The sequence below is a fragment of the Pristiophorus japonicus genome, chromosome 20, assembly GCF_044704955.1.
Source record: "Pristiophorus japonicus isolate sPriJap1 chromosome 20, sPriJap1.hap1, whole genome shotgun sequence".
Taxonomy (NCBI): Eukaryota; Metazoa; Chordata; class Chondrichthyes; family Pristiophoridae; genus Pristiophorus; species Pristiophorus japonicus.
The window spans coordinates 62538772-62550903 of NC_091996.1; the positions used below are offsets into that span (position 1 = coordinate 62538772).

Consider the following 12132-nt stretch of genomic DNA (forward strand, 5'->3'; position numbering starts at 1 on the left):
CCTCGAAGCCGTCGCGCACTTGAAGTGGCTCGCACTGGAAGCTGAACGCTAGAGCCTCTGAATGGGTGGCGCAGTCAGCGGCACACTTCATAGAAATTTACGGCACAGAAGGTGGCCATTCAACCCATTGTGTCTGTGCAAGGAGGAATCTTGGGCAGGAGCCAGCATCCAAACAGTATCTCGGACAACCTAAAGTTTGCTTCCCACAAAGTGTTGTCCGTACTCCTCATCAAAGCCAAGTCCTCACACAACTTTGCAGCTCGTGCAAACCCATAACTGGACAATAATTCCAAATTTTATTTCACTGAATATCAAATGGGATTTTCTCAAAAATGTCTGTTTTTTGGACAATTCCGATTTTCGGACAGCCGGATTTGAGATGATGTACCTGTAGTCAGTGAATTAGAAAATATTGAACCAAACTTCATTGTTGAATTTTGTCTTGAAGGCTCTTAACACATTTGTACCTCCTGTGCATTGTTTAATTATCTTACAAGTGTTTCCCAATTGAGAATATTGTGGCCAGCCATCTCTTGCACTGTATTGCAGCACTGGTGTATCAACTGAATGCCATCAAAGAACACTTTCTTATCAGCCAACTAAATATCTTCGGATATTGAAAAAATGGTACGAGGGGAGAAATATGGAGGCTTTAAAACCTGCACAGTGCAAAATGGCCGCCGTGTCTCTGATTGGCTCTGCATTATCACATGACCTATTGCTGATTGGTCCCCTTGGAGGATAAGCCACACCCTGAAGTTTCTCTGGAATGTGTAAATGGAACCACCCAGCCCAAGTTCTCACTGACTTTGCAAATTGTAATTTGATCCATCTGACTTCTGAAGCCATTGAGGACAGCTCTCGAACAACCCAGCAAAAGCCTCCCAAGTTCCAGCCAAAATCCCTTACCCCAGTGCAAATGCATGACCTAACCCCCCCCCCCCCTTTTCTCTTCCCCCAACCCCCAAACCAGGTTCTCTGTCTCTGTCTTCCCGCACCCCCCACCCTCCCCAGGCTCTCCTCTCTCTCTCCCCCCACCCCCGCAAGACTCTCATCCCCCAAATCAGGCTCTGTCTCTCGCCCCCTTCCCCCTCCACCTTGGCTCTCTGTCTCTTCCGGCCATCCCCAGGCTCTCTCTCTCTCTCTGCCCCTGCCCGCCCATCGGCTCACTCGGAGAAACAGCATGATCAATTGCAGGGCCCCACTTCCGGTTTGGGGGGGGGGCAGAATCCAGAGGACGCAGGCGCAGAAGGAACAGAAAAGCATTAGTACAGTCACTTCTATATATAATACCCCTTATAGCAATTAGCATTTGAATAAACATTGTTTACTTAAACTCATTTATACTTTGTAGCCATAAAAGGACACAGCTTCATCTTAGCATTAAAATTGTACAATACCTGGCATAATGCTGCTCCCATCATGCTTTAAAGCTTAACCTTTCAAAGCAATGGAACATGAAATGTGCTCATTTATTTTTATAAATCCATCATATTGTCAATGTTGTAAATATTGTTATAATGTTCTATTTCTTCCCTGACCAGGAAAATACCAATATGGCAACTTCTGTTGATAAAAGCCACAGTACCATGTGGGCAAGATTTCACAGTGAATCACCAAATAGGGTTGTGAAATTGCTGAGAAAAAGTAAAAGCATGGATACACTGCTGGAAACCACGAATTGGACACTGAAGGATATCCCAGATTATGATACAGTTGGGACCTTACTCCCTACATCTTTACCAATGGTACCGCTTACAAAATGGGAGGTTCTGCTTCATCAGCATGGGGAAGATATTTTCTTGCATCCCAAAAGGAACTCCACAACCAGCAAGAGTTGCCCATCACTTCTGTGCAGGCCGGAATCCGCTACAGCCTTTATAGTACATCGTGTTGTCCAATCTTGCAGTGAAGGTTAGATTCTGTCCTTCACAGAATGGGTTTAGGAATATTGAATAAAAGAAAAATCTGTGGTGCCACAAATAGGTCTCTATGTTGGAGAACTGTTTGTGCATTATATGCAAATTTATATACTTTTGTGTTTTGATTAATGTAACATTTAAAATACTTGCAGCCAGCACTGCATCAAGTTGTATACTTGTCATTCACAGGAGATAAGCAAGCTGTTATGTTTTCCCTTCTATGCAGGAACTCCAATTCTACATTAAGTGTCTTTATTTTACATAAGAACATTAATAGGAACAGGAGTAGGTCATACAGCCCCTCGAGCCTGCTCCACCATTTAATATGATCATGGCTGATCCGATCATGGACTCAGGTCCACTTCCCTGCCGCTCCCCATAATCCCTTAATCCCTTATCGGTTAAGAAACTGTTTATCTCTGTCTTAAATTTATTCAATGTCCCAGCTTCCACAGCTCTCTGAGGCAGCGAATTCCACAGATTTACAATCCTCTGAGAGAAGAAATTCCTCCTCATCTCAGTTTTAAATGGGCGGTCCCCTTATTCTAAGATTATGTCCCTTAGTTCTAGTCTCCCCTATCAGTGGAAACATCCTCTCTGCATCCACCTTGTCAAGCCCGCTCATAATCTTAAACCTTTCAATAAGATCACCTCTCATTCTTCTGAATTCCAATGAGTAGAGGCCCAACCTACTCAACCTTTCCTCATAAGTCAACGCCCTCATCTCCGGAATCAACCTAGTGAACCTTCTCTGAACTGCCTCCAAAGCAAGTATATCCTTTCGTAAATATGGAAACCAAAACTACGCAGTATTCCAGGTGTGGCCTCACCAATACCCTGTATGACTGTAGTAAGATTTCCCTGCATTTATACTCCATCCCCTTTGCAATAAAGTTAAAATTCCATTGGCCTTCCTAATCACTTGCTGTACCTGCATACTAACCTTTTGTGTTTCATGCACAAGTACCGGCAGGTCCCGCTGTACTGCAGCACTTAGCAATTTTTCTCCATTTGAACCAAGTTTTAAAAAAAATTAAATTTATCATATGTCTCTTTCATCTATTAAGTAAAAACCCATTTCAGGAAAAAAAAATGGAAATTCTGTAAGAGTTGTTCAGTGCTTGGTATGTATGTATTCTTTTAATGTGCTTAAATTAGCTTTGCTTTTCAAAAACCTACCAAAAGTAAAATATAGGAATATTTGAACTATTCAAGGAAGGCAGTCCATTGGTAACCATTAAGTGTTGGAAGATGTTTTTTTTAGCATTACACAGGATATTGCACATTGTAGACCAGAACCTGATATTGTCAGTTTCACCCCATTGCCAGTTTAATGTCTTTTTTGTATGTGTTCTTTGCGTGATAATGCAACAAGCTTTCCTAAGTCACTGATCTGACTTAAATTTCAATGCATCGATGCTATTGATTTTGTACATTGATTTGGATTAATTACATTGAAACTTGCACAATGACTTGGGAATCTGCAAGCCTCTTTAAGAAACAGGATTTGGCAAGGCATTGATGCAATTTAACCTATTGCTTGTATTTAACAGGACTTCCAAGTATTGGCATTCAAACCGAAGATGTTTCTGGTGAGGAAAAGAATCAGTAAGTAGAAACTGTTTGTAATGCTAGCACATTTTTTGTGCTGTTGCTTATAGTGAGGTGGAGAATACGGTGTTTTATAACATGTCACTAATTTAGAGGAACTGAATCAGTCAAATGTAATTTTTTTCAAAAGGTGCTTTGAGAATTATTTCTACAACTACATTAATCTGAAAATCATAAATGAGCGGCATTTGTTCTTTTCGTTTACCTACGTATTTCATTTTCATCCCTTAACTCTGTGAATACACAGCAAGCTGGTGTTCAAGATGTATTCAATACTGGTATTTGGAAATAGTAGGTTAGGGGAGTGGAGTTTATATGCATATTGGGCAGTCCTGGGCTTTGGTAATACTACGGGATGATACTGGGCTTTGGCAGAATTGGAATGAGCGTTCTCAAGGTTGACAGGAATGTGATGAGGCTAATGGGTTTGGCAGCATGCAGAGATTCTTTTTTTTTTCAATCTCAGGATATGGGCATTTCTGGCAAAGCCTGCATTTATTACCCATCCCTTGTTGCCCTTGAGAAGGTGCTGGTGAGCTGCCTTCTTGAACCGCTGCGGTCCGTGTGGTGAAGGTACTCCCACAATGCTATAGGTAGGGAATTCCAGGATTTTGACCAAGCGACAATGAAGGAACAGCGATACATGTCCAAGTTTGGAATGGTGTGTGACTTGGAGGTGATGGTGTTCCCATGTACCAGCTGCCCTTGTACTTCCAGGTGATAGAGGTCACGGGTTTGGGAGGTGCTGTTAATAAAGCCTTGGTGAGTTGCTGCAGTGCTTCCTCTGGATAATGCAAGCAGCCACGGCGCATCGGTGATGGAGTGGATACTTAAGGTGCTGGATCGAGTGCCGTTCAAGTGTGATTGCTTTGTCCTAGATGGTGTCGAACTTATTGAGTTTTTTTTTAATTCGTAGCCAATCGTTCCAATTCTTTGTCAAATCACAAACGCCAGAGGTCACCTTGCACACGCCAAGGATCACTCTGCGCCAATGCTCTTAGCCAAAAGGCCTAGAGCCACTGCACCGTTCCTGGAAGTACTGCAATACCAGGTTCGTGCCATGGAGGTGGATGGGTCAGGTCCCCCACACACCTCCGTGGAGGTGGATGGGTCAAGCCACCCCACCCACCTCGAACTTATTGAGTGTTGTTGCAGTTGCACCCATCCAGGCAAGTTGGGATGGTTTGTGACTTGGAGGTGATGGTGTTCCTATGCATCTGCTGCCCTTGTGCTTCAAGGTGGTAGAGGTCACAAGATTGGGAGGTGCTGCCAAAGAAGTTTTGGCAAATTGCTGCAGTGCAGCCATGGTATGCCGATAGGGTGGTGGGAGTGGATGTTTAAGCTGATGCGTGGTGTATGATTAGCCTGGCAGAACTGTGGAGAGCGGGGGTGGGGATCTGACATTTGTCACATAGGGCCGAAGGTGGGGCCTAGCTCACTATACATTTCTGGTGTCCCTCAGCAGTGTAAAGGGAAGGATTTGGCCCCACGAGCCTGCTCCGTCATTCAATAAGATCATGGCTGATCTGATCCTGGCCTCAACTCCACTTCCCTGCCCGCTCCCCATAACCCTTGACTCCCTTATTATTCAAAATGAGTCCCTATCTGTGACTTGAATTTGTTAGTAATTAGATACTGTTTACATTTTCTAATTATCAACAACACACAGGTAATACTTTCCGTTTGCTTTCAAAATTGAACTCAATTAGTTAATAAAACTCTTTAAGATGAGAAACTTTTCTCTCTTCCTCTGTCTTGCACTTTTTCTCTTTTCTCACTTATTTCTCTCTTAGCTTAATCTGCTTTCTGAAGTTCACAGATAAATTATAATGTTTTAACATCTAAAGCTCCAACATGTGTAATCATTATAGTCTATCATGTTTCTTTAAGTTTCTCTCACACCCAGTCTCTCTTTTAATTTTTTAAAACTTTACTCTAGAAGGAAAGCCCCACCCATCGTACAATAACCTTTTGCCCTTCGACGCGAGGAAGTCATAGAATAGGTTTATACTATTATCTGAACACTAAGATCATAGAATCTTCACAGAAGGAAGCCATTCGGCCCATCGTGCCTGTGCCGGCTCTTTGAAAGAGCTCTCCAATTAGTCCCACTCCCCTGTTCTTTCCCCATACCCCAGTAAATTTTTCCTTTTCAAGTATATATCCAATTCCCTTTTGAAAGTTACTATTGAATCTGCTTCCACCACCCCTTCAGGCAGCACATTCCAGATCGTAATAACTCGGTACATTAAAATAAATCTCATCTCCCCTCTGGTTCTTTTGCCAATGACCTTAAATCTGTGTCCTCTGGTTACCGACCCTCCTTCCAGTGGTAACAGTTTCTCCCGATTACTCTATCCAACCTTTCATAATTTTGAGCACCTGTGGAGAACAAATGCAGTTCTCGAGTATCTCCACATAACCACATCCGTGACATGAACATCCTGGAACTGTGGAACCACTCATGATCTGAAGAGTTACACAAAAGAATAGTAACGTTTTTAACACTACATGGATCATAGAATTATCTGATGCTGAATACCCCCATATTATCAAAGAAATCAAGCTAATTGTACAGTCCTGACAGATGCTTACACGTAAGTTTCACACATCAAAGTACCCTATTGGTCAGGATTTTATATTTAATGTATTTTGAATCTGAAATCTTGCACAACAGTGTGATAGGAAGCAGTACTATTTGGTTAGATGCAGTTCTATAATTGGATCAGATCCACATTTAATGTGGTATTGGCAGTAGAAGTTATTTGCCTGTTCTACATCTCAGGTTTGCTGCGGAGCTGGATGGCCTTACTCTGCAATCAATCAGATGTACAGATGATGACAGTAAAATGCCAGAGGAAGTAAATCAGAAGGATGCATTCTTCTCTTCGGCATTGGAGAGGTAATGTCTTGATGCAAATGTGGGTTTTCTCACTATTTCATCACAACTTCAATTTTGAATGGGGACAGTCGCTGCATAAACATCCACTTTGCCTGTGGTACTGAGATTTGAGCATTAGGTTTTTTGATTTAGTCACCATATTGTAAATAACTTGGAAATAACAGCTTAACACATAGTGAAAAACTGTAAACACAGGCTTTATGGTGCAACAATTAAATTTTTTTTAATTACTCCTCTGATGGCTCAGTAAGTACATTTTATGGTGTGCAGCTAAGCCAGTCAGAATAGAAAGGTCTACCTTACACTAGTCATTTTGAGTTAGCTGAAAAGGCAGTTGAAGCACTCCAGTTAGCATTGCTGGGATAAAGAGGGAAAAATCAACCTCCAGATTGTTATCAAGTGGCCTATACTGAAAATCCTCATGTACGGACATTGGGTGAAGAAAGGAGTAATTACACAAACTGTCACATAGCCTGCTGGCACATTCTGTTGTAGCAACATTAGGAACAGGAGTAGGCCATTAAGCCCCTCGAGGCTGCTTCAACCTTTTAATTAGATCATGTTTGATCTGCACCTCAACTCCCTTTATCTGCATGAGCTCCATATCCCTTGATACCCTTACCTAACAAAAATATATCTGTCTCACACTGAAAGCTTTAATTGTCCCAGCATCCACACCCCTATGGGGAGAGAGTTCTAGATTTCTACTACCTTTTGTGTGAAAAAATGCTTTCTGATTTAACTCCTAAATGACCAAACTCTAATTTTAAGATTATGTCCCCTCATGCTTGATTTCCCCCACCAGAGGAAATAGTTTCTCCATATCTACCCTGTCGAATCCTTTTTACATTTTAAACACCTCGATCAGATCACCCCTCCGTCTTCTATACTCAAGGGAATACTACCCAAGTTTATGCAACCTGTCCTCATATCTTAACCCTCTAAGCCCTGGTGTCATTCTGGTGAATCTGCACTGCACCCCTTTCAAGGCTACTATATCCTTCCAGAGGTGCAGTGCCCAAAACTGAACGCAATACTTCAGATGGACGAGTCATCCATCTCGAGTATTGCGTTCAGACGAGACTTGGTGTGGAACCATACCCAAGCTTTTCCTTATCTCAGCAGGTCCGAAGTGGGCAATGTCGATGGCGGGTCCCGACCCCGCTGCTGGCTCCATCCTGCTCTGGAAAAAGATTGTTAAGCCCACTCAGCGCGTTTCCCGGTTAAAATTGAAGGAAGTGGGTCTGGTGACGTCATTCATGACGCGTCATCAGACGGTTTCCTTCAAGGGACTATGGCCAACTTTCTTTTAACATTTGTGCTGTCGGTGTTCTACACCATTGAAGTGCTACAAACACTGACAATAACTGCACACAGGTACAAGGCTGCACCCAGATTCTCCCATGACTCCCTCCATATGTCACGGCACACAGGAAGGTCCTCTTCCCTTCCGATGGACAGAAAAGACGTCCCCAGGAGACCAACACAGCCTGGTTGCACATTGCACAGGAGGTCACAAGCAGGGATGTTGTCAGGAAGACCTGGGTGCAGTGGCGCAAACCTTTCAATGATTTCATTAGATCATGAAACGTTAGTACAAAGCCACACTCAACCTCATCCTGCTGTGCCACTCAGCACATCCCCATTTCTCTGGCCTTCCCTACCTTACTCCTACACATCCTTTTTACTTTGCATCTCCATCCATCCCTTTCTCTCTTAACTACATTGTCACATCCCCATCTCACTAGCCACCCCTCACACTCGGCCTCATTCTAGTGCAATCATACCAACTAACAACACACAAGGGTGGCCACTTGGGTCTTTCATCCAATGTTCATGTAAAGTTTCTGTTAATGTGATGTCAAACATTGAAACCTTTATTTTCAACACATTTCGTTCTTGTGTACACCTTTGGAAGTGGCATAGTGAGCTGCAGTGAATGGTGAGATATAACAGTACCTCCCGCAATGGTTATCAGTGTGAAAGGAATGGCTTGGGCATTGTAGGGATGCTTTATGGTGCGGGGTGGTGCCAACCTGGCGCATCATGTGGCAGCCAGGGTGTACAGTGTTGTGAAGTAAATCTGGCCATGGTGAGGCCATCCCTGGCCTCACGGGCAGCAATGTGGTCAGGTGCTGATGCACTCTGTCCTGTGCAGCATCAGGTGATTGCGGAGAAGATTGGTGATGGTGCATCTAGTGTGCCTGGTGCTGCTGGTGTTAGGGTAGATTGTGGTCGCATTCTGAGGACCAAGGTGAGACTGTATAAAGGGCACCCATGTTGATGGAAAAGATGGCAGGTAAAGTAGAGATGACTGAAGCATTCTGTCAATGGTGAGAGAGTTCTTCCATTGAGGTAAAAGTGGAAAGCCTTTATAATCTGTGCTAGAAATAGTCTGAGAAACAGCTTGTGGCTGAGGAAAGTGATGACCTGTCAGGTGGGAGCTTTTACTGTATATTTGAAGCTGTCAAGTAATCAGCTGGAGCAATGGCCACTGAACCCCCACCTCAGATTGACAGCCATGGTCCCCGAACAGCATGGTTCCCATGGCCATGAAGTTAAAGTCAAAAGGTAAAAAGTCTGTTAATGATCTATTAACTCTATGCTAATGAGTTTAATTGGGTCGCCCGCCCCTGCCTGTCGGGTCTGCTCAGCGCTAACGGACCCGACATTGGGAAAGGCGCGTTGCTGCGGATTGATAGCGGGATCCCGACCCAGTTTAAAAAAAAATCAAATTTCCAGGCCGCTGACCCCCCAGAAAATTTTGGCCATTGTTTCAACAGTGGGGTTGTGGGAAGGGGAGAAAATTGAGAATTAATGGGCTGCACAGGACTGGTCAGTATATTACTGCACTTTGATCCATAATTTATGTACCGTACAGGAAATTTGTTAATGGCTGAGAGTAATTGAGATTTATATATAAAGAAAATACTTTTGTTTCTAGAGCTGAAAAATCAAATATTAAAGACCGAGCTTTTGAAGAATTTGAGGGGGAAGAAAAGGAAGGGTTGATTTTGGAAAATGACTACCTGAGCCCAGCAGTGACTGTCCATAAACTGGTAAGATTATTAGTCCAGGCCTCTAGATTACTAGTCCAGTAACATAACCACTATGCTGCCGTTCCCGGTTATAGTGTAGTACACCATGATAGTATGGGACAGGCCTGGTGGACCATTATTTTTGTATGTTTGTAGATCCCTTCGTCAATAATGATCTAAACATTTGTCTTTTTTGCCTCTGCCACTCTAGCTGGAAATTTATTATTCATGTTGACCACTCTTTTGAGCACTTATTTTTGTTATCCTTAGATTTCTGTTTATGCATTCATTATACCAATTATGTAATAACATTATTATTGCATTTTGCTTTCCTTCCCCTCCCACATGCAAAATTTGCTCTTTTCCCATGCTACCGAAGATGCAGCTTAGAATACATCTTAAGGGCTAGCCATTATCAAGTCCAGAATGTGACACAATGTTTCGGTAGAAAACGTATCAGTAAGAGAATCACAAATGAAATTGAGCACAGTTATATCACCCATAATTGCTACACCACAATTAGGGGCTTAGGGATGAATTTCAGTATTTCCTTTTCATCTTCTAAAGCTTTTGCACGCAGCTACTTACCTCTCTGGAGATTAAACTCAGAAAAGTTCATGACAGCACAAGTTGTACACTATTTCATGGTTGTCTTACTGTATTTTACTAAATGATGCTGTTTCTACACATTCATCAGGTGAATCAAAGAACAAAAGCAGGGGCTGAAGTTATTGAGGAGACCATGGTAACTGCTTGCATAGCATGTAACTATTATATTTCTTGGATCAGTCTAACCAAATTGAACAGCTTGGCAGACTGTTAAATTATTCAACTAATAAAACCTATGGCGCCTTGCTGGTGTTCAACCAAGATAGAGTTCGCCAAGGGAACTGATCTATATTTTTCATCTAAAATAAAATATATTTCTATGAAAGTCTCAGTTTAAATGAATGGGGTTGAAAGCATTAAAGCAGTAAAGTTTGTGTTCTGCCTTGGGATTTTGGGAATGTAAAGCTGCTACGATCGAAGAATTTATAAAATCTGATGGGATTTTTCATATCCAGATTATTGCCCAGGTCAAAATAAAACTGCTGATGCATTTGTTAGAGAATGTGCAATTTAAGCCATATAGATGGGTGTAGTAAAGAATGGTGAGCAAACCATCAATGATCACTCTGTCCTACAATTGAATAAATTAAAAATTGAGCTTGTTTAATTTCTGATTCTCTCTATTTCTAACTTACAGATAATAGTTTTAAAATAGGAATGTGTTTTATATGAATATTCTTTTTGCTTACAGGCAGGAAAAAACATCGTCCTTTCAGAGTATTTTGATACCAAGAAAGAGGTTGGTCATGATTTAGCAGAAAGACAATGTAGTCGATAAATGCTTCAGGCTTCACAGATTATTAAGACTAATTTCTACACATTATATGAATTTTATTTACAGTTTGCCAGCTTCGAAATTCTATGTTTTCCTGTGTAGAAAGTAAGACTAGTCACTTAGACCGTGGCTTGTGTAGCACCGTGTAAGTAAATGCATTAATGTGCATCTATAAGCCACAGTGGTGTGTGAACTGTCATACTGTCATCCACGATGCTGAGAATGACGTGAGTAGCACGTGTAGCGAGTTGGTCTTACCGCAGGTGAAGGGTCCACAGCCAGATAGGGAATGGAAGACCAGCAGGAAGAACAGTGCAAGGAAGGTAGTGCAGGGGTCCCCTGTGGTCATCCCCCTGCAAAACAGATACACTGCTTTGAGTACTGTTGAGGGGGATGTCTCATCAGGGGAGGGCAGCAGCAGCCAATTTCATGGCACCGTGGCTGGCTCTGTTGAACAGGAGGGGAGGAAAAAGAGTGGGAGAGCGATAGTGATAGGGGATTCAATTCTAAGGGGAATAGATAGGCGTTTCTGCGGCTGCAACCGAGACTCCAGGACGGTATGTTGCCTCCCTGGTGCAAGGGTCAAGGTTGTCTCTGAGCGGGTGCAGGACATTCTAAAAAAGGAGGGAGAACAGCCAGTTGTCGTGGTGCACATTGGTACCAACGACATAGGTAAATAAAGGGATGAGGTCCTACGAAATGAATTTAAGGAGCTAGGAGCTAAATTAAAAAGTAGGACCTCAAAAGTAGTAATCTCGGATTGCTACCAGTGTCACGTGCTAGTCAGAGTAGGAATCGCAGGATAGCGCAGATGAATACATGGCTTGAGCAGTGGTGCAGCAGGGAGGGATTCAAATTCCTGGGGCATTGGAACCGGTTCTGGGGGAGGTGGGACCAGTACAAAGCGGACGGTCTGCACCTGGGCAGGACCGGAACCAATGTCCTAGGGGGAGTGTTTGCTAGTGCTGTTGGGGAGGAGTTAAACTAATATGGCAGAGGGATGGGAATCAATGCAGGGAGACAGAGGGAAACAAAAAGGAGACAAAAGCAAAAGACAGAAAGGAGATGAGGAAAAGTGGAGGGCAGAGAAACCCAAGACAAAAAACAAAAAGGGCCACTGTACAGCAAAATTCTAAAAGGAAAAAGGGTGTTAAAAAAACAAGCCTGAAGGCTTTGTGTCTTAATGCAAGGAGTGTCCGTAATAAGGTGGATGAATTAACTGTACAAATAGATGTTAACAAATATGATGTGATTGGGATTACGGAGACGTGGCTT

General features: G+C 42.7%; 1 protein-coding gene across 1 annotated transcript in view; it reads left to right on the forward strand.

Moving 5' to 3' along the window:
• Window positions 1-12132, forward strand: part of LOC139232531 (uncharacterized) — a 71042-nt gene that overhangs the window by 2258 nt on the left and 56652 nt on the right. Inside the window, exons 2-7 of the mRNA XM_070862875.1 lie at window positions 1545-1914; window positions 3476-3530; window positions 6319-6435; window positions 9380-9494; window positions 10171-10218; window positions 10774-10821. Of these exons, the coding sequence (XP_070718976.1) occupies window positions 1557-1914; window positions 3476-3530; window positions 6319-6435; window positions 9380-9494; window positions 10171-10218; window positions 10774-10821 (741 nt within the window). The 5' untranslated portion in view covers window positions 1545-1556. The remainder of the gene's footprint in view (window positions 1-1544; window positions 1915-3475; window positions 3531-6318; window positions 6436-9379; window positions 9495-10170; window positions 10219-10773; window positions 10822-12132) is intronic.